This window comes from Aulonocara sp. 'chitande type north' Nkhata Bay, linkage group LG22 (assembly GCF_057382095.1).
Source record: "Aulonocara sp. 'chitande type north' Nkhata Bay isolate Kocher_YH1m ecotype deep benthic linkage group LG22, A_spYH_male_GT1.1, whole genome shotgun sequence".
Lineage (NCBI taxonomy): Eukaryota > Metazoa > Chordata > Actinopteri > Cichliformes > Cichlidae > Aulonocara > Aulonocara sp. 'chitande type north' Nkhata Bay.
Genome location: NC_141364.1, coordinates 34,137,301 through 34,163,638, shown reverse-complemented (window position 1 = coordinate 34,163,638; position 26,338 = coordinate 34,137,301). Strand labels below are relative to the sequence as shown.

The 26,338-nt window shown below is 44.6% G+C and overlaps 3 protein-coding genes across 5 annotated transcripts; 1 reads left to right on the top strand and 2 right to left on the bottom strand.

Annotated features, from left to right (window-relative positions):
- Positions 1 to 139: 139 nt before the first annotated feature.
- On the bottom strand, positions 140 to 2,929 carry rpl15 (ribosomal protein L15). Its single transcript, XM_086281135.1, has 4 exons — positions 2,795 to 2,929; positions 1,830 to 2,011; positions 1,596 to 1,732; positions 140 to 501 (listed from the first exon to the last, which is right to left on the bottom strand). Exons 2-4 carry the CDS (start codon positions 1,999 to 2,001, stop codon positions 196 to 198), a joined length of 615 nt encoding a protein of 204 aa, XP_086137261.1. The 5' UTR covers positions 2,002 to 2,011; positions 2,795 to 2,929; the 3' UTR covers positions 140 to 195.
- Positions 2,930 to 3,256: 327 nt separating this feature from the next.
- nkiras1 (NFKB inhibitor interacting Ras-like 1) lies at positions 3,257 to 7,442 on the top strand. Its single transcript, XM_086281139.1, has 4 exons — positions 3,257 to 3,395; positions 3,599 to 3,699; positions 3,931 to 4,172; positions 5,718 to 7,442. The coding sequence occupies exons 2-4, from the start codon at positions 3,606 to 3,608 to the stop codon at positions 5,958 to 5,960; spliced, it is 579 nt and encodes a 192-aa protein (XP_086137265.1). The 5' UTR covers positions 3,257 to 3,395; positions 3,599 to 3,605; the 3' UTR covers positions 5,961 to 7,442.
- Positions 7,443 to 7,478: 36 nt separating this feature from the next.
- On the bottom strand, positions 7,479 to 22,699 carry LOC147304541 (ubiquitin-conjugating enzyme E2 E1-like). 3 transcript variants are annotated; one of them, XM_086281136.1, is made up of 6 exons: positions 22,615 to 22,699; positions 21,619 to 21,780; positions 21,364 to 21,414; positions 9,536 to 9,668; positions 9,083 to 9,230; positions 7,479 to 8,215 (listed from the first exon to the last, which is right to left on the bottom strand). In XM_086281136.1, the coding sequence occupies exons 2-6, from the start codon at positions 21,771 to 21,773 to the stop codon at positions 8,118 to 8,120; spliced, it is 585 nt and encodes a 194-aa protein (XP_086137262.1). In that variant the 5' UTR covers positions 21,774 to 21,780; positions 22,615 to 22,699; the 3' UTR covers positions 7,479 to 8,117. The 3 variants fall into 3 exon arrangements, with proteins under 3 accessions (XP_086137262.1, XP_086137264.1, XP_086137263.1); XM_086281138.1 differs by lacking the exon at positions 22,615 to 22,699 and adding an exon at positions 22,472 to 22,607; XM_086281137.1 differs by lacking the exon at positions 22,615 to 22,699 and adding an exon at positions 21,873 to 22,429.
- Between the last annotated feature and the right edge of the window lie 3,639 nt (positions 22,700 to 26,338).

Genomic DNA, 26,338 nt, shown 5'->3' with positions numbered 1-26,338 from the left:
ATAACCTTGTTCCTAATCCAGTAAAGTGTAAATGTCTTCATTTGCACAGGTCTGGCACGAGGACTTGTGATAACCCTTTGAAAGAGCATCAGTAAAGAGCGTGCTCACGTTCTACAAACACAATGAAACGACACAGATCACCCCCATAAAAAGAGCCGTTTATTTTTGTAAATGTACAGGCATGGCTGGCACGCTCTAACGGTAGCGGTGCAGCTGCAGGGTGTTGCGCCTCTTCCAGGCTGCATGGCGGGAGCCTCCAATGGTCAGGTGGAACTTGTGGCCCTTACCCAGGCCGCGGCTCTTCTTACCCGCCGATGTCAGGCCACGCATCTCTCTGTGCTTGTGCACCGCTCTTGTGAGCCACTGGGTGTCTGGGTTGCGTCTGATGGCCTTGTGGAAGGTATCGACCAGGATCACCTCGAAAAACTTGTAGGTGGAGTCCTCGCCCACCCAGTAAGAGTTGAGCACTCGCAGGGCACCGCAGTGACGGCCAGCACGCTCCTACAAAATAAAAGTCATGTTTAGTCTTAGCAGGGTAATCACATTCTAAAGCATTCAATATCTGCTAGCTCCTGTTGGCAACAAGCTTTGAATCCAATATTCAAAACCCACAGACAATGTCAGACCTGCCCGAGCCACTCGTCACACCGCTAACCTTTGTGTGCTCACGTCAGGAAAACAAAAGCAAGCAGCCTTCACCACTGAGAAAGACGTCTGCACGAGTGCAGGCCTCAAACCTCACCAACGCCACAGCTTCATTTGGGAAAAATAACTTCCAACCACTGCAACTTCCCATTTCACAGCCAGACATGTTCACTGGATGTTTCCCCTTCAGAAAATTCCACACCAACATCCTGTGAAGTTAGTTTCAGTCAGAGAGCTAGGTGTAGCATCACAGGTAAACGTGATAACGTTATGAAAGCTGCTGCACAAGAGAGCGTGCAGTATTCTTGCTTCTTCCAAAAACAGATGCACGTTTTTTAAAGTGGTGATTAAAGATTGTGGATAAGCCCATGTTTGTCAAGTCAATCCCACTGTGCCCACTCATCCCACCAGCTGCATGAACATGACCAGTGCAGTTAGTGTTCCATTAACACTCTGCAGAGAACCTGTCCAATCTGTAAGCGGACAATTTTGCAATAAGGAAAATTGTACACACATTTACATCAAGACAGAGAGCACATACTAAAGTAATGCAGCGTCTAACATTGCACAGCACATTTATACAGGACTGCTGAGGGGTGCAGGATATTGGCCAAGAATATATTATAACAAACAAACAGGAATCCAAACACTTTTCATTTCACAGATCACATCATTCTGTAGGTTTCAACACAAGATACGACCACTGATGAAAACTATTTGCTGGGGTGTGAGTGGCAACTACACCTTTAACATTGTTAATCCACCATCACACTAAGCTACTGTGGGCAGTAAAGTAAGGCATCCTTTCATATTACTAACACGATATTCACATTAATGTAATAAAATGAGTAACAGGCTTAATGATGCTCAATGTCACATTCAGTACTGAACTATCTGACGCTTGGTGTAGCTTCATGAAACCAAGGTTGGATCAGCAGGTATGAACGTACCTCAGCGATGGACTGCAGGCTGCGGGCGAACTTGATTTGGTTGACACCATGATGCACTGGTTTGCCATAGGTAGCACCTTTGGGGACGGGGCGTTTACGACCTCCACGGCGCACACGAATACGGTAGATCACGTAGCCTGTTTCGATCGAACAAAAATATGCAATTACCCGAACGGGTACAGATGATGACAGGTGACAGACGTGGAGGCGAACAACCACAGGCACAGCACTCACCTTGCTTGGCCTTGTAGCCCAGCCTGCGAGCCTTGTCTGGCCTGGTGGGTCTGGGAGCACGGTGGAGGTTGGACAGCTGACGGTACTGCCAGCAGCGGACGCGGAGCAAGAAGCGCATCACGTCGGACTGCTTCTTACGCCATAGCTCCTGCATATACTTATATGCCCCCATGTTGATTTATCTGAGAAGAAAAAGAAACTTTGGTCAAGTCATTTTTGTCAGCTTGTTAATTAAAAGCTCATTAGGCGCTACCTTCCTTTACAGTGCAACCAACAGTTCAGCAGAGCAACACTGTTTACGGCAGCTACGCTGAAGAGCCCAACAGGTACGGTCTAACAAGTCTTTAAATCACTGAACTGTTGGCAAGTTACAAGATTAGTTCGGCACATTTTAAATAGAAATTCATGTATTACTACATTTCAAACGGCACATGGCTGGACGTGACCTGGACTGGATACCTTCAGAATATGAAGGCTACGCAAACACGTCCATGCTTCAGGTTTCCCCAAAAACATTCAGACACATGAAGAGAATGAAATAGCGACACAGCAGATGTAGCCACTCCACGCTTAGCATAAGCTGTATACAAGGCTAGCATAGCCGACAGCAGCACACCGCAGTTGGCCGGCTCTTTGTCGCATAAATACCCACAGAAATAACTCCACAGAAATGCACGCGTACGTGGGACAGTGATCCAAACGCTAGAACTCTACATTTATATAAATAAACCACAGTGGAAACGACACGTTAGCGGTCCCTGGCTACCAGACAGAGAGCATCTGAACGCCACTAAAGCACAGGATTCTAATCAAAGCCTTTAACCTTTTTCCACGAAATAGTCACAGAGTACAGATTGATAACAAAGCACTAAGCTACAGCCCGAGTCACAGATACAGATGAACGGGTATACATGATGATTTTAACGGATTACTATTTGGTCACAAGCACAGAAAAACTCGCTTACATGATGGCGTACTAGCCGGAAAGAGAGAGGGCAAGTACCCAGCATGCCTTAAGGAAAACGGCAGTAGCGTACTTCCGCTTTTCGCAGTGCTCCTGGGAAATGTGGTCTTCTTTTCTCTTCGACTTTTCGCGTTTGTCACTTATGTGGTAATTTTCAGAATCAAACACGCGCTCATTGTCCAGTTTCCAGTGATTTCATTCCTACAAATATAAAGCAAAAATATTTGTAAACATAAAGACAAATTCGGAGCCATAATTTACTGCGTCGAACTGCATATTAATTAGGAGTCAATTACAAAGTCAACATTAATAACATGCGCTAAACTTTTTTTTAAATGTAATTTTAACTTGTCTTTAATCAGCTTTCATATTTTCTACAGATAAAATGAATAAATAAATAAATAAATAAATAAATAAATAAATAAATAAATAATAACGTACACGCGAGCAAAGTTGGTGATCTTCGAGGGCTCTGACGTATGGTGAACTGCGCATGCGCTCTGACAGAACCTGTCGCTCTATAATCTCACAGCAGAATGGATCCTCCGGTCGTGGTTCTACGCTTGCAGACCTGACGGAAGCCTCGTATCTTCCTCACTAAAGTTAGCGACTTTTCTCAAACATACAAAGAATTTAAAAATATGTGTTCGTATTTCGGCTAGCTGGCTAAACAATAGCTAGCTTTAGCCAGCTAGGTACAAGCTAAGGGTGAACATGTCTGTTGATGTTTTGAGGGGCGTTTTGATGTTACTGTGGTTCTAACGCGTTTCTGTACACACCGTGACCTTCTGTCTTGATGTCACAGACTCGACATGGGAAAAGGCTGTAAAGTTGTGGTGTGCGGCCAGGCGGCTGTGGGAAAAACTGCTATTCTGGAACAGCTGCTGTACGGAAACCACAGTGTAGGTGAGGACTGGACGTACAGGGGCGTGATGTTACTTGTTTCTGTGACGAAGCTTTGAACACTCTTTATTTGGCATAGCATACGTACATTCTTCCAGGACATGAATTGTTTGGTATATTTATATTACATGGTGTTGATACATCATGCTGTATGAGAGCATTCCAATGCTTCATTGCCAAGATCCTCATTTGCTGTTTCAGTAACTCTTTTTATTTTTCGTCTGTACCTTTCAGGGTCAGAGTCTAACGAGACACAGGAGGACGTGTATGTGGCCTCTGTGGAAACCGACCGAGGTGTCAAGGAACAGCTCAGGCTCTATGACACCAAGGGACTGAATGATGGACAAGACCTCCCTAAGCACTACTACTCAGTGGCAGATGGCTTTGTGCTTGTTTACAGTGTTGACAGCTTGGAGTCTTTCAAGAGGGTGGACGTTCTGAAGAAAGAAATAGATAAGTCCAGAGATAAAAAAGAGGTGAGGCTGGGTTGAAGTCTGCTCGGGCAAACGTTGCACAGATTGCTGGCATATCATCCCAGAACTTCACAAGTTCTTTTTCTGTGAGCAGATGTCTAGTTTTTGCCTGGTTAAATAATATAATTACATTTAGAGTATTTCTTAACAGCTCTAGTTTCCGCCTCTTAGCTGTACAGCTTTACAGTGAGTGTAGTACTAAACAGTGTAAACTGGACCTTATGGAGAATAGAAAGAGATAAGACATGTTTGGACGTGTCTTTAAAACTTGCTAGAAATCATCTGAATGGTTTTATATAGACAAATCTATACATTTATGAGTATAAAACATGTTTGCTCTTAAAAGTGAATACTTGTATCATTTTAAAGATATGCATATAATAAGGTCACTGTTCCAAAAAACATGACCAGCAGCACCAAGAGAACCTCAGCGTACACGAATAACAACCCACAGACAGAGCAGACCTAAACAGGAAGATAAAGGTGGAGAAAGGAGTCGACGTGTAACACTTAGGGAAGCTACTTTATGTTGCTACAATATCACGGGTGGAGAGGGCAGCTCCACCAGTTTGAGTTCAGGGCCTGTTAGCCTTTTTGACACATTTAACATTACGGCATTTTATTCTCCATAGTTCAGTTTGTTATCTGCTCTGACCGAATTTTGTTTAGACACAGAGGAAGCTGCAAACCTGAACTCTGATAGCATTAGCATTTGAGTTTTAAACTGACTTATGTTTCAGCTTCGCTGTAGTCATCCTCACCGCTCATCACATTCTGACAGCCTGATCTCTGATCACTAAATTAGTGGATCACGCGTTGTTGAAACAAAGGCCTCAGTGAGGCGTCTATGGACCTCCACAGTGCCATGAGCAGTTCCACTGTGGGTGTTTTCGCTGCTACTGCTGACTGTTAAGCTTTCTGTGACTTTGCAGTGTCATCAGGTTTGTTCTGCACACTGTCAACCAAACCTAAAAGCAGTCGGTCAGCCAGATGTTCAAACTGGGATGGAATGCACCAAAACCTTAGTTAGCCGTGGTCATGTGACAAGGATGTTTCGAAACACCTGCGCTGTGTGAGGTCGACGCAGCATTAAAACAAATGCATTTTAAGCACAGACTCATACACTGATGGATGCATCGGGTGCAATTTGGGTATCTCGCCCAGAAACGATTTGACATGTGTGGGAAAAGCTCCAGTGAGCGTCCACAGTCGCAGCTGGGGGGGAACACCACGGGTGTGAGCTTTTATATCGACTGTTTGAAACGCAGTAAGAAGCGAACATGAAGCCTCCTGACTGCGAGTAGACACAGTATTGATATATAGAGATAAAAACATGTTTCGTAGTTTGATAGCCTCAGTATATTTCTATAATGTTGGATTAAAAAAACCCTTGAATGTGTAGAATATTCTCGGACAGGCGGATATTTGGGAAAAACAAAAACTTTACAGAGACGTTGGACTCTAAAATTCCACACTTGCATGTATTCGTGTTTTCTCCTGTGTAAATGTAGATCACTTAAAAGTGACGTGGCTTTGTTTTGGGTGCAGGTGATGGTCATAGTGCTGGGGAACAAAACAGACCTGCGGGAGCGTCGTCAGGTAGAGCACGAGGCAGCACAGCAGTGGGCACGAGGCGAGAAGGTGAAGCTGTGGGAGGTGAGCGTCACTGAACGCACCTCGCTCATCGAACCGTTCACCCAGCTCACCAGCCGCCTCACGCAGCCTCAGAGCAAGTCGGCCTTCCCTCTGCCTGGACGTAAGAGCAAGGGGTCCCCATCCAATGACATCTGACACACTCCTTCCTGCGTTCACTCCCAGCAGCACGCTGTGGACGGGATTTCGGTTTAGCAGTGGGACTCGTTTAACCGTTTGGGATTTTTGCTTGATGACATAATTGATGGCCTGCTTCGAGTACAGCCCTGGAGGAAGGATGTGGTCACACAGGCACTCCTCTGATACAGGAATGTACAGTTTTTCTTTTTTAACTTTTTAAGGGTAACGGCACGCTGGAAATATTCAGTAGGTTATACATCCTTCCAGCGCTGCTGCGGTCACTCATCTCTGTACAAGCTCAGAAGAATTTTATGTATTTTTATTTAAATAGTCGTTTCTTCTGACTGCAGTTTGTCGTGCTTATCATGACCATACGTCTGCCAAGTTTTGGATTGTGCCTGCTGTTGATGAAACTACAGATGGATGCCGCCTCTGTGACATCACCACTTCATCAAGTCTCATGATGAAGCCGTAGATGTGTCTTTGCTGTCAGGATTTTGAAACTAAGGTGGTGACAGCGAGAGGTGGAGCTCACTGTAACACCACACCTCATTGGCTAACATGATTGGCAAGTAGTTAGCTAATGAGCTAGAATAATCAGATTTTTAAACAGGTTATGTGTCCACTATGAAGTGAAACTAAGTAATCCAGGTGTTTATGGTCACAGACGGCTCTTTTCCAGGAATGAGTGTCACACTTGTTCGTCCTTTGAGTTAGGCACCTTTGTATGCTTGAATGATTCACAGATCAGTGTTAAACAGCAGATCTGAAGAAAACTTTGAAAGAACTTCAGGAAATGAAATGTTCTGTTGGATGGATCGATCCTTTATCGTCTGTACCTGTTGACGTGGACAGTGACTTTAACTGAACCAAATATTAGAGAGGTGTCAGGGCCCAAACCTGGTAGAGAAGCAGGCGTTGAAAAGCTGCGTGCGCACAGGTGATCACACGGGGAGGTTCAAACCATCTTAACAATGGAGAACCAAAGATTTGGGAGGGTTTGACCCCCAGCGTTACACATTAAGGAGACGTGTTGTTATTAGATTACTAATATGAGTTCTCCCTTCAAAAACAGGAGGCCAGTACAAACCTGTCGTTTCCCATTCAGTGTGAACGCCGCATCCTTCCTGTCCTCTGATACGACTGCGGCGGTCAAGTATGGCCTGGTAGCAATAATAGTCATGGTACTGCCTTTACTCGTGATGTTTCCTGTACACGCAGGAGTGCAGTCGGTTTAATCCGACAGGGATGTGTTTGCCTTTCTAACTGTAGACGTTGTTGAGAGGAAATATTTTTAACTAATTTATTTTTGTCACTTTATTGAGCCTCATTCCTTTACTTGTGAAAATGGTGATGAATGATGATCTGACGTGTCCTGAAAGTGTTTTAACAGTAATAACATTTAATGTGCTGCTAGTAGAACAGAGGTGAAATATCTTGGCTAATGTACTCTGCTCTGTAACAGTCTGAGGATGCACTGAATAAAATGTAGCCCCTTCATGTTATCAGCTCCTGAAATGATGGGAAACAAGTGGGTCGCTTTGGTTGGTCATGTTTAATCCTTAAAGGGAGAAACAGTGCTGCTCTTCATCGGTACAGAACACAAACCACAACCAACATCCACCTAAACACGTCTACATGTGGAAACAACTTTCTCTAAGTCTGAGCGTGGCAGCAAACGCCAGAGCGGCCCTCGGGTCCCAGCGCAGTTATCCCAGTGTTTGAGTGACTGCTCGCTGTGACAAAGTAAGAAAACCTTCAGACGGTCACTTCAATATGTGAATGAGCTTAAGCAGAAATGGGTGCTGGTAAACGTTAGCTTCTCTTTATTCTCAGCAGCACACAAATACTGAGAAGTGCAGCCTGTAAACTACGGCTGCAGCTCGCAACACTAACTGGAAGTTTAATACAAGTGGAAATTTACACTGACACCACTGACTGGGAATCATGCTGACACATTTCATCTAGTAGTTAAGTATTAATGCCCATCGTCAAGCACGGGCAAACTATGCAAAGAGGAGACACTAAATGTGCTACTGGCAGATCTGATTATAGTCAGGCCAAAGGATAACTTAATACAATAAACAACATAATGTCAGGATTGAAGACTTCAGTTCCAAGATTAAAAAAACAAATCCTCCTCCCAGGTCGTCCAATCAGCAGCAGCTCGGGCCACTATGTGGCGTAGCGTTTGGTCCACTGTTTGGCTATCCTGTCGTGTTCAGGTCTGTTTGTTGTGTACTGTGTGGCGATGCTTCCAACCAGAGGGTCAGCTGTCAACAAAACAACAACACGTTACTTTATTTACACACCTCCAGCTGGGCTGAAAAACTACAGCAAAGTACACAGAGCTGTGTGTGGGTGACAGTCCTGTTTGGGATGAAACCGGTCATCACAAACACACACAGGCTGAATGTCGTGTGTGTTTGTTTTGTTGTTACGTAGAAGAAAAAACCCCTCTGGCCCAGGACACTCCACAGTGCTCACCGTGGACACGCACTGGTCTGAAATACAGCCTTACTGAGCGCTCACAGCTGGTCACATTTATTCTACCATTGAAGCTACACGTCGTGGCTGATGTAGAAGCCCAACGTCTTATCTGCTTGTGGGTCAAACCAGTACTTCCCACTGCACCACCACGCCACAGGAGTTTAACCTGATCAGTTACATTGTACCACAGCTTCCTTTGAAGTCCTACATGGATAAAGCATGAAAACAACATGACAAAAGGTCTTTATTCATTTTAAAGCTGGATCACAAAAATGGTCCTATTTTCAGTTTTTATGTGGCAGCTGTTGAACACACCGTGGAGTATCAGGACCCAAACACTGAAATTCATGGAACTGCACATTATGTTAAGTACAAGAGAAGCTTTCCTGATGTGGCTGAGAGAAACAGCATTGCTGTCGAGCTTTTCAGACGTGCTGATTCATTTGACTACGGTAAAGCTGCAGCAAGCCGCACATGCATCTAAACTGATGACTCTGCTGCCAACGTTAGCGCTCTGCTGCATGTCAGAGTAGAAGCTACAACTGCAGTGAAGACCCTGGCTTCGTCGATATCTGGACAGGATCTGATCCACGCTTCGATATCTCGGTTTTGTAAGTCTAACAGAGTTTGTATGCACGTGAAGCTCTCACCTGGGTTGCAGTCAGTGAGCAGGGAGCAGATGGACAGTAGGACCTTGGAGATGGTGAGGGCGGGACTCCAGTTGTCCTTCAGGATGTCCAGACAGATCACGCCCTGACTGTTGATGTTGCAGTGGTAGATCCTCGTACGGAACGTCACCTGATCACACAGGTAGAAACTCCATAAAAATACAGCTCGTTACAATCAAGTGTCACTCAAGAGTCAACATTACAGAAGAGCAGCAGCTCGTGGGTTTAAAGGCCAGCACTACATGCCCCCCCTCCCCACACACTCTTTGAAAAGAGTCACACATGAGGCTAAACTGTTTCCACATGAGGTCTGAAACTTAGTTAAGCTGCTAAAATTCATGTAGCTACTCTCCACAGGACAGAGGCGCCCTCTAGTGAACAATCTGAAATAAAACATTCGTTCATGTCTTTTGAATAGCAAGCATTCAGTTTCACCTTGGGTGGTTTGAAGGGGTAGTCTGGTGTGAAGGCGATATCCAGGAAGAACACTCCCCCCTCGTACACGGAGCCTGGAGGGCCCAGGATGGTGGACCTCCACTCATAGATGTTGTCTCCTTTAGGGCCGGCGCTGGAGAACACAAACAAGTACTTAGTGGTTCTTCAATGATACACAAGCTCAGCACTGAGGTTTTATTTCAGTCTTCACTCTGGGGATGAAATGAAACGGTTACTTTGAAACTAAAACAGTATCACTGCACAGTTTACCACAGTGTGTTACTCAGACACCCCACACCTTCATAAATGTTTGTTCATCTTCGCATCAGTTTTCTTATACACCAAATGTCACACACACACAACAACATCATCTTCCTGGCACTTGAAAGACAAGAAGTTCTACAAACACTACTCTAACAGTGAAGTCAGAGCACGCCCACACTGCAGTCTCTCCACTCATCAGGAACAAACCTCTGACACTAGTGCTGTGTGTTTAAAGGCTTATGACTTCTAGAAGGTGTGAAGGTGTGTATTAAATGGTCGGGGGGGGGGGGGGGGGGGGGGGCATGTCTGGGCTCGTCTCTGCCTGCACGAGGCAACGTAAATGCACAGCACTGTGGTAGTAATGATATCTCCACATCGTAAAAAAGTACACTGGTGCTTTTGCAGAGGATGTAAGATGACAGCCGTCATGCACGGGTCCTGGAAAACACCTGAAACATCAGTATAAGCATCAGTATATCCAACCATCACACAGTGTCGTTCCTCGTTACACACCAACAGGCTGGAACAAACACTCGGCATCAACTGTGTAACTTTCAAAATGACAGCTCCAACTGGGCTGACACGCAGGAAGTGTTGTTTCATCTAAAAGCCCTGTTTTTAATCCCCACATCACTGCTCGTTACAACCATATGAGTCACTGTCAGTAGACTGGGACATGGACTTCACATGGCTGTGCAGACAACACAAGGGCTGAGCAGTAGATGGGATCCAACAGCAGCTAGTTAGACACGTTAACGCTGGCGGTGTTTTCACATCACTGGATGCCTGACAGAGTAACACCAGATACACCTCACAGTTTGCCTTTTCATTCATTAGGACGTTCGACGCAAACGTGGAGAAAAACACGATTTGTTTCATGGAAAACTTCACGCAAAACACAAACGAATGTTTAAATGAACCAATATTGACACACAGTCATTTTCAATTCTATTTTATTTATATAGCGCCAAATCACAACAAAAGTCGCCTCGAGGCGCTTTATTTTAAAATCATGTGACGCACACATCAGGTTTCAGGGACACAAACAGCACCTCGTCACCGCGTCTGTGTTCTTGGTGGCGACAGGAGAAAGAAATGTCAGGCAGTGCTGTAGTGCTGACAGATACAGGACAATGAAGGGCCGGACATTTATGTGCCGCTCCTCCTTCCAAACTAAAACAAAGCTATTAAAGAAAGAACAGGTAAAGCAATGAGTCAAATATTCTTAGAGCTAAATCAGCTCTGAGCAGCATTTTTGCCTTCTTGCATGATTCTGCAGGCTGATGTTTGCTTCATTCTTAAATGAAAAGACATTTTTGTCTGACTTGCAACGAGGGAATCAGACGTCATCTGAAGCGTTGCAGCTATAATCACACAGACTGATTATAAGGCAGAAAATACACAGGAGACAGGTGAGACAGCGAGTGCAGGTAAAAAGAGAAGTCTGCTTTAACATGACAGCTCACGCCACCAATCAGCAGATGACCTGCTCTACCTCCTGAGCTACAGCCACCCCCATAATCACTCAGATCACCGCTGCCTCTTTTCCACGAGCACCTGCTGTGGCGTCATTTGTATGCAATACAACACAGCACAGGTAACGCAGTATTTGCTGTTGGACTGTCCCTTGTTGTCATACCTCATCGTTGGTTTGGCATCAGGGCCCACTGCCTCAATATTTCAGCATGACTGCTGTGAAGGCAGAGCAGAGCAACGCATTTATCAAGCAACACAAACTGAAACCCATCGGTGAAAGCTGCAGTATTAACTGATGGCTAACGTCTGATACATGCTGGTTATGAATAAATGTCGGGAGGAGTTATTGTATGTCACTGAATAATCATGTCTCTGACTCAGCCAGCTGACACCCGTGCTGTCCAATCAAAGGTTGCACAAATGACTGTCTTTGTTCCTGTATGTCTAACCTCTCCAGGGCATCGCCTCATGCTGCCAGTAGTGACCCTGACCAAATATGAAACTAGTGAAAAAACATTCAAAAGCTGAGGAGTGGAAGCATGTCAGTGGGCTCCACCTGTACAAGCATTCCTGTCTCATTGTTGCAGCTGTTGTCATTTCCATTAACACTGAAACTGACTGACAGCGTCCTCTGCTACTTAACTGACCAGATCAATATCCTAGTTTAACTGACACGAGGCATCAGTCAAGATCCAGATTGTGCCAACAACAGATATTCTATTACTTCCTATTAGGGCTGGGCGATATAAGGACGATCTATTTTTAGGCTTTATATATATCGAGATATCTTAGAAATATGGTATCTAAGCAGATTCTTACTCTGGATGGCATTACCTTGGCCTCCAGTAACGCTGTGAGGAACCTTGGAGTCATTTTTGACCAGGACATGTCCTTCAACGCACATATTAAACAAATATGTAAGACTGCTTTCTTCCATTTGTGCAACATCTCTAAAGTTAGAAATATCCTGTCTCAGAGTGACGCTGAAAAACTAGTTCATGCATTTATTACTTCCAGGCTGGACGACTGTAATTCATTATTATCAGGAAGTCCTAAAAACTCCCTGAAAAGCCTTCAGCTGATCCAAAATGCTGCAGCAAGAGTCCTGACAGGGACTAGAAAGAGAGAGCAGGTTTCTCCTGTTTTGGCTTCCTGTTAAATCCAGAATTCAAAATCCTGCTGCTCACATACAAGGTCTTAAATAATCAGGCCCCATCTTATCTTAATGACCTTGTAGTACCATATCACCCTATTAGAGCACTTCGCTCTCGCTCTGCAGGCCTACTTGTTGTTCCTAGAGTATTTAAAAGTAGAATGGGAGGCAGAGCCTTCAGTTTTCAGGCCCCTCTTCTGTGGAACCAGCTTCCAGTTTGGATTCAGGAGACAGACACTATCTCTACTTTCAAGATTAGGCTTCAAACTTTCCTTTTTGCTAAAGCATATAGTTAGGGCTGGACCAGGTGACCCTGAATCCTCCCTTAGTTATGCTGCAATAGGTGTAGGCTGCTGGAGGATTCCCATGATGCACTGGGTGTTTCTACCTCACTATGTGTTAACAGACCTCTCTGCATTGAATCATACCTGTCATTAATCTCTGTCTCTCTTCCACAGCATGTCTTTATCCTGTCTTCCTTCTCTCACAGCAGATGGCCCCGCCCCTCCCTGAGCACTTGTTATAATGTCTTGAGCCCCAATACCTGCAGTCCTGGGGGCAGAGGGGGTGAGCTGCAGTTTGAGCCTCCATCAAGTCAAGTTTTTGATGTAAATATCAACATGTGTGGTAACCACAGAAACCTCAGAATCTCAGCTAAAAGCTCGTATAAACCATTTCTACAACCACCAAACAGTTAAAGAGCAGTCATGTTTTGCAACACGTATGTAAACACAAACAACAAAGCCATGAACTCTTGACTTCATGCAGCCAAACAAACGGCACCTTGTCTTAAAGCTGAGCTCGCACAGATTCCAAAGCTGCAGGTTTCGTCACGCTCCGACCAAACTTCACTGAACCAGCAGCAAAAGAAGAGCACAAATATACTTCACATTTGATAAGCAATAACATGGACTCAGCGATAGTCGTAGTTCGTATCACAGCTGGTTTATTCAGAGGTTTCTTTGGTGTGTGGGGAGACGTTCACATGTTTAAAACTGTCTTCATTTTGCAGTCCATGACTTTTCAGCTGGTGGAATAATTTCGTGGTGCTGCTCCCTTTTGCAGCAATACTTTCACAGCATATTTTGCAGATTGTCGCATTTTGTTCGACATCAAAATCCAGACTGAGAAACGCGTGCTCAGCGCAGGGTAGAACACTTTCTGGTTGGGAGGGGGGTTAATTGATGCATTCAGAGCGTTGGGAGAAGAAAAAGCCTCGCAGTGAATGACGTGCAGGAAGCTTAATATTGCCATGGTAACCTATACTCGATGGTTAGGAGGAAGCCATAGTAACCATCGTGATACGGCGAGTATATTCGATACATTGCACAGCCTTTCTTAAATGTACCGGTGAGGCTGCAGCTCCTCTTTGTGAACATAAAGCCCACTCAGTGCTTCGTGTGGGCAATAATACTGCATCACTGTTGTCATTCCTTTCAATATGGGAGCCCTCCCCTGGTGACCTCTGCAACATGCAAGAACATTTCAGCTGTTGCGTGTTTTTCTTTGACCTTTAACACTGAGCAGAGGACAACATGCTGGAAACATCCACAGCACACCAATGACCTCCCGATCTATAAAAACTAAAGTGTCTCCACACTGTGTGAAATCAAATTAATAAATCAGGCAGTAGTAGCTGTTCAGGCTGAATGTAACTGATCCCAGACACAGGTTCATCAATTTATCTCCTCTTAACTGTTGGAAGGAAGGAAGGAAGGAAGGAAGGAAGGACGGACAGATGTGTGACTGAACTGACAACTTGTTTTTAAATCACCTATGGGATGAACGTATGGAGTGGCACAGGGGTTTTCCCTGACTGCAAAATAACAGGATCACAAACTACAGGGTTCATACGCCTTTTTCAGGGTCAAATTCAAGCACTTTGTAAGCACTTTCAAGGTCCATTTTCAAGCTTTTCCAGCAAGCTTTTTATGTATAAACTCAAAATGCACATTTCACTTAAAAATTAAGATGTGAAAATGTGAACTACTTTTGATTTGTTCTCTATATTTCACCTTTAAAAACGGTTTATCTTGCCAATCTGTTACTTTCTCATTTTGACAAACTGTATCGGCACAATTTATCTACATTCAGACAAAATTTAAAACATGAGTAGAAAAAAGTGATATTTCTGACTGTAAAAACCACAAACATGTTTAAAGAATCAAATAGAAATTGTACATTTTGTACATTTTTAAAAATATGCACAAGTTTTGCAAACAACAAAGCTTTATGGTACTGTTTACTTGTTTTCCATGTGGAGGCAGCGTTTACACTGCAATCTGCCTTTGGTGGCTTTTTTACAGCAACTGTGACGTTCACTTGTAGAACTGACACACAAAACAAAACAACGACCACACTACACACTAACTACACAAGACGACACACTAACTTGACTCCAAACACAAATCTATCATGTTTCAAAACTCGCTCTCTCTTTCTTTCACTCGCTGTCTCTCGCCCGTGTCACTCCTAAAAATCCCCCTCTTCCTAAACAACCACATGCCACATGTTGCGTCCGTCGACCCCAGAGGGTTCATCAGAAAGCCTGAAGTTGGCTAGTTGTGTAACGGGCTAATGTTTAAAGCTTTCACTTGAGTAACTCATATTACTGCTACTGCTAAGTAATGTTAGCTAAGTTCACAGCATATTCCATAAATGTCCAGGCCATAACTAACTGTATAACAGCGCTGCCGCATTGCATCACACTCAGTGCACTTCAATCATTTCTCCAGCAGGTTTGACAGCAAAATAATCATCATAATGTTAAAAATGAGCATGTGTAACGTACACGTACTGGGAAATTATTTACTAGGACTCACCTATCATGTGACTGCAGAGCGCAAACTCCGCCATTGTTGTTTTCCATCAAACACTCATTAAAACAGCAGCTGCAGGTATGTTAGCGCACTCATCCCCACAGTTAGGGGAGGGGCGGGGTCACATATTGAAACAGAGCCACAGAGGTGCAAGGCAGCCCAGGCAGAGACATTTTGCTTTTACATTTTTTTCTCTACCTATTAAAAAAGTGAGACAGTTATTTGTGGAGAATGAAATGCAGTTACGCTTTCAAGCACTTTTAAGCACCACATCTGAAATTCAAACATTTTCAAGGATTTCAAGCACCCGTACGAACCCTGAAACTAAGACACATCAGTGTGTGTGTCTTACAAAGTAAATGCAACGCACAGTCTCTTATTATGGCCACGTTCCCATATGACAAACATCCGGCGGATGGTTCAAAGGTTCCAGAGCAAAACCGACTCAGCACCTCGATTTGTTTTGTTGGAAAAAATGCAACAGTGGCTGTGTTAGCGAGCGCGTCCACACGCAGCATTTCTGCAACCTCAAGTGTCTGTTTGTGTAAACAAATGAAGCCGAACACTGATCACAGCTGAGAGCATCCTGGGTACAGACTGCTTTCACTGCACTAACAGCACTGCATGTCGTTTCTCTCTCAATAACAACTGAAGAAAGGGCAGGATTATGATATCAACACTGTCAACACTGGGACAGGAAAAGCTGGACGGGGTAATTCATGACCTGATGATCCGACTTTGAAGCAAAAAGTGTGGAGGGACGATGCTTCATGTGGCAGGATGAAGCCCTAATGCAGTTCATTCATCCAGACAAATACTGAGCAAGGCTGATGGTCTCCCTGTAATTACTTACATTTGGGTAATGAATAGCATTACATGAACCTCCAATAAACCCTGAAGTGATTCAGTATCAGTGTGTATCCTGTATCAGGCTGTGGTCCTCTGGCATCGTTACCCTGCACACAGCCTTCTTGTCACACTCAAAGCCCACGCTGACGACTGCTCCCTTTTCCCAATATTCCTGCCTCAGCACAGAGTCCACATTAATCAACGCTCATGTTTGAATGAGCCTCTTATTCTGCTCCAACTCAAACCTTTGCTCTCTCAGAAACACTGTAATAAGCTGCCTGACTGACACAGTCCAATGACTGCAAAGAGGAGGCTCAATGCACAACCCGTTCTCACTCCCAAAGCGTAACATTTTACGCTAGGTGACAAATCGTCACCATATTACGTTTTCGGCTACCCACCACGTTCCTAAATGACGACCTCGGAAAACAGAGGAAATATGAGAACCCTCTGGACTGAACCTACACATGTTCGCTCTTTTTCTTCAAATCGCTTAGAAACACGCTATTTAACATCATTAAAGTCCTGGTTAAGGTCAGGAATAAGGTTATGGTCAGGGCTAGGGACAAGGTTAGGTTTAGGGCTGGAATACAGGGCTGGAGCGTCATTGCACTGGATTCCAGCCATAACCCGCCGCGTACCCTAAGAACGCCGAAGGTCTCCTTTCGCGTTCCTCAGGAACGCCGCGGGACGTGACAAAACGTCGACATGTTACGCCTCGGGAGTGAGAACGCTCTGCAATGCAACAGCTCCACGCTCCTTACAGAACCTCCAATTGAATCTAACGGATCAGCCTGTAAATGTTCTCTCAGTGCTTTATGAATCTCATGTTGTAGCGCTGACACTGCCTCACTGAAAACGATCCAGAGTGATACATCATCCATCCAGAAACAAAAACTCTATTTTAGGCTCAAATAAAATGGAAATCAATAACCGAGGAAAACGTCCAGACACGTACATCGAACCCACACAGGCTCCAAAACGCTTTCACGGGCTATAAATCAAAAAAGAACCCCACGTGCCTGTTTACTGTAGGTGTACTCATTAACTGTCCCATCCATTTCCTTCCATCAACAAGGGGAGGATGGAGCTCCGTATTCATCCACCATCCCTCCCTGCACACGTCCAAACCACGTCACCTCTAACAGGGTCTCTGAAATGCTCCACCTGAGCCGTCCCTCTTAAGCACTTCAGTCTAATCTTGTTCAGTCTGTAGATCTTAGCATCTTCAGCTCTGCCACTTCCAGCTTCGCCATCTCCACCATGTAAACTTTCTCTTTCGCAGCTTTTTAAACCCACCTTCACTTCCTCTACTCGCTCGCAGCTTGGCTGTTCTAACCGTCTCCCTCTGACGTGCCTCCGCCTGTACGGCTCTCTGCTCATTACAGACCACAAGCATCACAGCCTTCTGAGAGTCCTGCCTGACCTCATTGTCAGCCTGTCCTTCACCCCTGCAAACAATGACGTGCTCAGGGTCAATCCCTCATTTAATCCCACCTCCATCTTAAACCCATCTGTCACTCGCAGCACTCAGACCTTCTCCACGTGGAAAACAAAAGGTATCTGAACAAAAGCTGCCAAATGCTCAGATGTGTTTATATGGCTTCTAAACTGGTTAATATTTAATGCTCAGATTATCCGTCACACATACATGTTGGTCCAAAGAAGCTATCAGTTGCTGACAGGTTAGAGGAAGTGAAAGTCTCCATGTGCAGCAGCTCAGCACTGCTTTATGAGGCTGTCAAAGGTGAAGGACGTGTAAAGACTGGGGAGCTTCTTTATAGCTGTAGAGAAACTGTTGCAGACACGTGGAGCGAGGTGGCCACTGCTATTAAACAGAGGGCTCGTGTGCATGTGGCTCACATTAGGAACTGCCTGTTTCTGTAGCTGTGATTAGGAGAACCAACAAGACACAGCAAATGTTAAAATAAATCATTACCAAACCTCTGCAGCACAGATTACCCTACTGTACACAGCTTGAAACATTCCTCAGCTTCCCTGTGCACTGACTGTGGAACGTCAGCAATCTGGCAACATCCCAAGAGGAGATATGATGTTTGCAAGCACAAGACAAGAGAATTGGGAAGCAAGCACTAAATCAAAGAGGCAGCATGGAGAAAAACAGCAATGAAACAGTGAATGAAAGCAGCACAGAGCAGGAGGCAGTGCGCCTGTGACGGCTGTAGTAAAGGAAAAGGGGGCGTGTGCAGCACTCCCAGTGGTCAGTGTCTTATTGTTAACAGAGGAGTGCTGACGACGAGGGAAACTAGTCACAAGACTTCTCTCCAATGTCCATTTGAAGAGTGGAAACGGGGTGCCGACGAATTCTGACAGAAATGAGACGACAAAGTGACTCAACAGCATGTGAGCAACATCTGCAGTGCACAGCTGGCTCATACTCTGATGTAGGGCTGTGCGATGTGACCAAAATCTCATGTCCCGATATAAGACATCTACCGTCCTGATAACGATATAAATCACACAAATGTAACAATTCTGTGAATCTCAGGCAGCTCGACTTGTGTGACGTGTTTCCAGCTGGGCGTCGTGTAGCTGGAGTTTTAACGACGCATGAAACGACACATTTTTAGACATAAGTTGTAACGGCGCCGTTTTCTTTGTGAGTATTTATTACACGGCGTGCTGCGGGGAAAAGTTCTAACGTTTGAGTCTAAGCTTTATTTTTTAGCACCTGGCAGCTCTTTTTTTACTTCTCATCCGTAAATTATCTGCATCTTTCATGTGATTCAGTTTATTTTGAAAAGTCTCAACAGGATCTTGAGCTTTATTGTGAAAGGTTTATGTGGAACATAAACAAGCGGACACGCGATTGTTTTACCGTCGTTGTTGCTAACGACAACGCATAAAAACAGGCGCTTGTCCGTCCGTAGTGTGGTTATATTAAATATTAGAGAGAGAACTAATTAATATAGCCACTACAGTGACATCAAAACATGAAAATATATTGCTGTAAACAGTTTATTTTGCGACACCACGAAACAAACGACAGATGTTTTTATATCGTCATGTGATATATATGGTTACATGGAACAGCCCTACTCTGATGAGCAGATTCCAAATGAAGCAGGAAGAACCCACACGCACACGCACGCACGCACGCACACACACACACACACACACACGCACACACATCTTAATTTTGCTCGGTGTGTCAGTCGCTGAGGTCACTAAATAGTTTTGTCTGAAAAAACAAAAGTTTCTAAATCATTTCCATCTTCTAAACAAATAAAGAGAGAACAGCAGCAGCTCAGTCAAAACAAAGACGGCATTGTGGCAGATTAGAAGCTAATCTGAGGAGCACGGTGAGAATGTTAAACACCCCTCAGATTTTCTTCTTCGTGTTTTGTTCTCTTTGACGTGCTTGGCCCTTTATTTCTATACAGAACGAAATAAATAACTTGAGCACTGAACCTGCAGTAAATCGAAGGATGAACAGCCAAGAAGCCTGTGGAGGAGCCTGGGAACATTACTGATCACTGCCTAGCCACCTCTGACCTCCAGGTCAAGCTCGCTGGGATTCAACCTCGCCCCAGAGTTTTAGTAGATGCACCTGTGGTATCAATTTTAAACACCTGAGCTGAAAGCATTCACAAACTTGGTTGTCCAGGTTGTTCACCTGGACGCGCAGCAGAGTCCCCATCCCATAAAAAGCTTATCACATCCTCAACTCACCGGCTGAAGCGCAAAGGAGATACTGGTGCAGGCTGAACAAAGACTGGTTAAGTGCCAGTGTGGGCTAACCAGTTTGATGAGCTCTCTGGATATTAAAGGAACAGTGGAAACATAGTTTAAGGGTCAGCGGGTAAAGAGGTCTTGTTATGCACACGTTCAGCGTGTTGGATGTGAGCTGTTCCACATTTGCTGTTAGAAGCTTTTGTATTTGTCATGTCTTCTGTCTCTGAACTGCAGGTTTACACCAACTTCAACTACAGCTGAGGGATAAAAACAGCTTAGCAATAAAGACGGGTGTTCGAAAAAGTATTTCTACAAGAGATGCTGGAAGAAGAGTGAGAATAAGGAAGAGGAATACAACACAGCTTTACTGATGTTGCAGATAATAGGGGAGTAAAAGGATTTCACTCCTACAACAGCTCCAACTACAGGTCATGATCAGTCGCATAACCAAGAAAGCAGAACAATGAGTCACTGCACTGAAATGATAATGTGTAATAACTTGGTTTGTATGAAAAACAAACAAACAAGGGGTACAAGGATCACACACACGCACGCACACCCACGCACACACACACACACACACACACACACGCACGCACACACACACACACGCGCGCGCACACACACGCACACACACACACGCGCGCGCACACACGCACACACACGCGCGCGCGCACACACGCACACACACACACGCGCGCGCACACACGCACACACACACACACACACACACCTCCTACTTTGCAGCCAATAACCTGCTGGGAGAAGCCGGGAGCATCGAGTCAGCCAGAGCCTCGTACCTTCCAACCCCTGGCTCGGCTCGGAGTACTTACTGTGTCAACAAAAACAAAAGCCTGTACCGGCTTCACTTCAGCGGCACAGAAGAATCCATCCCATGATGATATGCCTAACAAACAGACTTAAGGAAGCTCTGCAAAGCCAGGTGTGTGCTGACTGAAACTCCTCGGCAGCATACAGGATGTTAAATAAAAGCAGGAGACTTCCAGTAGCTGCGCCACATGCAGCACATGCTCATCATTCACTTTTGCAGCCAAACCTGCCAGACCTGTCTGACATTTGGCAAACAAGCTGTTCCACCAGCAGGACACCCGAATCCCCACCAGGAGCCTGTTCCTCCAAACCTCTAGGTTCCACAGATGTACACCGAGCAGATGTAGATAAAGACCTCCACCTGGACAGCTTTTCCCTCCAGTCAGCTAGAAAACAGTCTGCTTTCAGTGTAGCTGGTTATTTTATTTTCCTTTTAAATGCCTGAGCGTTTCCAGTGATATTCTGACATAATCATGAGGTTAGAAGTTGGTTTTTCTTGTTCAACGACCACAAATAAGACAGTTGAGAAAGAGGATCTAATTAGGAAGTGCTCATCAATCATTTGTTAGCCCACAAACAGGTCTTATTTTTATTCCACTCTCGCACACAGACGTCGACATGAACATGACTAAAGAATTCTGTGCAGTGAAAAACTAACTTGTGACAGATCATAAAGTCTTTATTCGAGAAGATAAAACACGAGAAACACGTCAGAGAGCCAGGTGTTACAAACGACTCACCTGCAGTTTGGTGGAGGGTCCAAGGTGATGTCAGCCAATTCCTTCTGAATTCTGCAAAATCAGATCGGAGTCAGTAAAACGCGTTACTGTAAGTCCACAAAGAGGAATGACGATAACCAGAAACGAAGCTACTCTGCAAAGATCACCACAAACCCACGCCTGCAACAGTCACGTCAAACTTTCCACGCTGCCAGCTTATCTTGTGTGACATCACAGGCGCCGCTCTTCTACTCCACCCAGCATCACTGCACTCACCTCTTAGCACTGGTGGACAGATGTTTGGAGGTTTTGCTCATGCTGGCTTTACTGTCCTTTTTCTTTGGGGGGTTCGCCTCCTGCTGTTGCTGCTGATGGGTCGAAGAGGAAGAAGAGGAAGAGCTTGTGCTGGCACGGGAATCTTCATCCGACATACCGAGCCTGGGAAATGAACATTCATTTAAAATGATATTTCATAATAAAACGAAATTATTCGAGCTGCTGCAGGACTCTGACGTATTAAATCCACCTACTACAGCTGACACGGTCCACTAACACGTCCACGGCTGCCACTGAGTTCAAGCTCTAACTGCACTGAAATGTTCGTAGGATACACGCGTTAACTGTAACAGGTTGGCGTTTTCTATCTATGGACTGTAAAGCTCTAGTGTGCAGCCATGGCTGCCTCCATCACATTACGGCTCAGGCCTGGAGCGACACTGGCCGAGTAAACTGGTTGGACTAGTTTAAATCCTCCGTGTGAGGAACCTCTGCGGCCTGAGCTAATGTTGCCTGTTATTTTTAGCTCGTTGGGCAGCGACAAAGGAAACATCTGATGGAGCAGTTGGGCCCGGCTCTGGTCAACACCAGGGACCAAAACACCACCTCACACCGACCCGTGAGTGGAAAAGCAGAAACGCATCGGCGGGGCGATGTCGCAGTCGAACCCCGATGCTACACCGCAACAATGTTCAGCTGCGGGGAACTTTCGGATAAAGGAGTCAGGAAGCTCCTTCGGGCTGTCGAGCTGCTTCTCAGGCCTCACATTACGACGTCAGAAAGAAACAAACAGAACCCGCCGTTCGCTCAAAGCTTTTCCTCGCATTTTAAAGCTACATCCGTCGACACTGACCCAGCCACAGGATGCACACAGTCCTAAACTCTCCTCTGACGATTAAAGGGCGCATTTGTCAGACTAACGCCCTCCGCAACATACACGCGACACACAGTGTTACAATATTATGAGCCGTTACACAAATATCTCCTGTTAGATACCTTTCTTTGTGTGTGTGTGTGCAAAGCCTACGCGCGTGTCCCTCCGCCGCCTGACTACACTCGCCGCCGTCAGGTTCACGCGCTACAGTACGGAAACGGGAACTTCCCGCCGACGTCTACAAAATAAAAGCACATTAAACTCATGGGAATAATTGGTCACACACAATGACTGTAGAAAACACACGAAAAGGCATCAGCACAAGAACAAGATAGTGCATATTTATCCTTAAAAGTATAATATCTTATATGACCCTTTCAAAAATGATATTAAAATGAAGACGATAAAGATACAAAAGTTGTTGTATTGTTAATTATTATAATTTTATTCACACACTTTACAACATACAGTACTGTATAGGTCCATTCTAGTGGGACCCCTTAAAGACAAAAACCTTTTTCTGCAGCAAAAGTGCGAAATTCTACAACTACCACTAATAATAATAATAATTTTAAAAAAGAATAATAATAATAATGGTAATAGTAGTGTAGTAGGTATAGTAGTAGTGGTAGTGCTATTTTAATTTTGCAACTCCAAAATGTTGCTTAAACTACACATTGACATTATATTTTTAATTTTTACAAATACACAGGGTTCATCTTTTTGCTTGGCCTAAAATGATTGGTACGTGTATTTCAACCCATCATGGGGTGTCAACAGCTGGATTTGCCAATTGAGATGTGGTGCTTTTATTTTGTAGGTTCTGACAGTGTACTTCCTGGTACTATTGCGAACAATAACAAAAAACAACTTGGCGTTCGCAGTGGATCTAAGCGCGCCTGTGACAGGAAGTGTTCGTCCCGCAGCTGCCACTAGTCGGCGGAGTTTCCATTTTGGCTTTCTGCCAGAAATCTTCTGCGTTATTCGGTGTTTTCACGCATGCGTTGGTTTGGATTATGCGCCCAAAGTATTTGGCATAAAACTATTTTGTGGCGTTTACAAAAAGATCCTGTTTTAGGTTTAAATAGACCGATTCAACACTGGAGAAGCAAGGCTCAGATGGTTTGGACATGTGCAGTGGAGGATGATGGACACACCGGACAAAGGATGCTGTTATGCGTCTGTCATGCAGTCATAACAGAAGCTGTCTAACATTCATCTGGAAAGAAAGCCATTACCTGTCCATGAACCAGTTTATCACTGCTGCCCTGCACGCGTCTCCACTGTCATGCAGCATATTTACTGTTATTATCCACACGTGGATGTTCCACATTTGGATTAGTTATGTACTAACGGAAATGATGTAAGAACCCAAGCACACCTTACTACTGTGCCTTCAGGTAGTAAAGCATATAGTTAGGGCTGGACCAGGTGACCCTGAATCCTCCCTTAGTTATGCTGCAATAGACGTAGGCTGCCGGGGGATTCCCATGATGCATTGAGTTTTTCCTTTCCAGTCACCTTTCTCACTCACTATGTATTAACAGACCTCTCTGCATTGAATCATATCTGTTATTAACCTCTGTCTCTCTTCCACAGCATGTCTTTATCCTGTCTTCCTTCTCTCACCCCAACCAATCACAGCAGATGGCCCCGCCCCTCCCTGAGCCTGGTTCTGCCGGAGGTTTCTTCCTGTTAAAAGGGAGTTTTTCCTTCCCACTGTCGCCAAAGTGCTTGCTCATAGGGGGTCATATGATTGTTGGGTTTTCTCTGTATCTATGAAGCGCCTTGAGGCGACTTCAGTTGTGATTTGGCGCTATATAAATAAAATTGAATTGAATTGAATTAATAAAACCTGTCTACTGTTAATGTTCAGCCTGAGAACGGCTGCACTGAGTTCATTTAAAGGACAGTTCATAGCTCCTGTCAGCTGACAACAAAACTTTGGGCTTCACCAAAATTGAGAAGACTGGAAAAATGTTGCCTGGAATGATCAGTATGCAGATGGTAACACATCAGACCCACTACTAGGTGCACTCGTACTGTGTGAAAAGCATTTTTAAGATTAATTTGAAGATATTTCTACTCAACATATTTAGACTTTTAAGCCAACAACAGCGTAAATGAACCGTACTGCATCGTTTTCTCCACCTGTAGCATCATTCTAAACTATCGCAAGACTTTCTCTTTTTAAATCCTGAAATGATCATCCTGAGCACTTAAGTAAACAAAAACATCCTGCTGAAGGTCTTCAGGGATCTGTAGAGTTGCACGTTCAGACTGTAATTAGTTTGTGGTGACTTGAGTAAATGATCTTCTTCTGGCTGCTCCTTTCAGCGGTCTTCAACCCATCTGTCACTCCTGCCACGCACCTCATCCCCTCTCGCCCTCCTCGTACATCCTGTCCACACAGACTGCTCTGCCACTCCGGACTTCCTCACACAGCTCCACAGTTCTTCTCTTGGATCCCTGACATCTGTAGTGTTTCTCTGGATGAAGCCTGACTGCTGCTCACGGATCGTCACCTCTCGTCTTGACCCCCCTTCATTAATTCTCTCCCACAGCTTCATGGTTATGGTTTGCTAGCTGCACATCACCCTTGTTCTTGAAAATAAGCACCGGTACAGTTCTTTTCTTTTCTGCAGGCCTCCTCTCACTCCCCGAAACTGTGGGTAGAAAACTCCACTCTGTCTGTCGTAGACATCCCCGTACCTGCACAGGTGTGTCACCTGAACCAACCACATTTTCACTGTCGATGCTCTTCACAGCCGCCCTCACTTCCTCCTTACTAATCCTCTGCACATCCCGATTCACTAAATGTCCTCCATCCGTGCTCCACTTCTCATTTTCCACCTTCATCGGTCCTCGGAGTGCTCCTTCCATCTTCTCCACACACGTTTCACTTGTTAGCACACTTCCGTCTCTATCCAGCCTCACCTGCTGCACGTCCTGCCTGCTCTGTATGGAACGCCAGGACTGCCATAATGAATTAATTAAATACACCATTAAATAATTAATTAAATGTGGCAATAATTAATTAAAATTGGAATTAATTAATTAAATAAATAGTTATGACACATGTAATTAATTAATTATTGACAAATTCAATTAATTAAGATAAGATAAGATAGAACTTTATTAATCCCTCGGGTGGGTTCCTCTGGGAAATTCGATTTCCAAAAAAGCACAGCATATATATATATATATATATATATATATATATACACACACACACGCACACATACACACACATATATAAATACAGAGACAAATATAAATAAAATATACGAAGGGGATAAATAGAATAAATAGGAATAAAAAATAAAAATACAAGTGAATGAATTGCACATTTCAAGTATTGAGTCTATTGCACTGTTGACTATTTACAAAAGTATTGCACAAGGTATTGCACAGTGAGGTGAAGAGGCACTACAGCTTAGTTGTTCCCCCCTCCTTTGTCCTCCTGTTTCCTGTTTCCCCTCCCTCTCCCCTCCAGAGAGGAGTTAAACAGTCTGATGGCGTGTGGGACAAAGGAGTTTTTAAGTCTGTTAGTTCTTGTCTTTGGGAGAAGCAACCTGTCACTGAACAGACTCTTCTGGTTGTTTATGGCCGTGTGCAGAGGATGCCCAGCATTGTCCATAATGTCCATCAGTTTCTTTAATGTCCTTTTCTCTGCCACTGTCACCAGAGTGTCCAGCTTCATGCCGACCACAGAGCCAGCCTTCCTGATCAGTTTCTCCAGCCTGGATGAGTCCTTCTTTGCTGTGCTGCTCCCCCAGCACACCACAGCATAGAAAAGTACTCCAGCAACCACCGACTGGTAAAACATCCTCAGGAGCTTCCTGC

Excerpts from the sequence above, each read along its gene's own strand:
- nkiras1 (XM_086281139.1), top strand. The coding sequence starts at position 3,606 with ATGGGAAAAGGCTGTAAAGTTGTGGTGTGCGGCCAGGCGGCTGTGGGA. Across the intron at positions 3,700-3,930 it reads GTACGGAAACCACAGTGTAG|GGTCAGAGTCTAACGAGACA; the intron begins GTGAGGACTGGA and ends TGTACCTTTCAG. Across the intron at positions 4,173-5,717 it reads AGTCCAGAGATAAAAAAGAG|GTGATGGTCATAGTGCTGGG; the intron begins GTGAGGCTGGGT and ends TTTTGGGTGCAG.
- LOC147304541 (XM_086281136.1), bottom strand. The coding sequence starts at position 21,773 with ATGTCGGATGAAGATTCCCGTGCCAGCACAAGCTCTTCCTCTTCTTCC. Across the intron at positions 9,669-21,363 it reads GACCCTCCACCAAACTGCAG|CGCCGGCCCTAAAGGAGACA; the intron begins GTGAGTCGTTTG and ends TGTGTTCTCCAG. Across the intron at positions 8,216-9,082 it reads GCTCACTGACTGCAACCCAG|CTGACCCTCTGGTTGGAAGC; the intron begins GTGAGAGCTTCA and ends TTTTGTTGACAG.
- rpl15 (XM_086281135.1), bottom strand. The coding sequence starts at position 2,001 with ATGGGGGCATATAAGTATATGCAGGAGCTATGGCGTAAGAAGCAGTCC. Across the intron at positions 1,733-1,829 it reads GGGCTACAAGGCCAAGCAAG|GCTACGTGATCTACCGTATT; the intron begins GTGAGTGCTGTG and ends CGATCGAAACAG. Across the intron at positions 502-1,595 it reads GCCTGCAGTCCATCGCTGAG|GAGCGTGCTGGCCGTCACTG; the intron begins GTACGTTCATAC and ends TTTATTTTGTAG.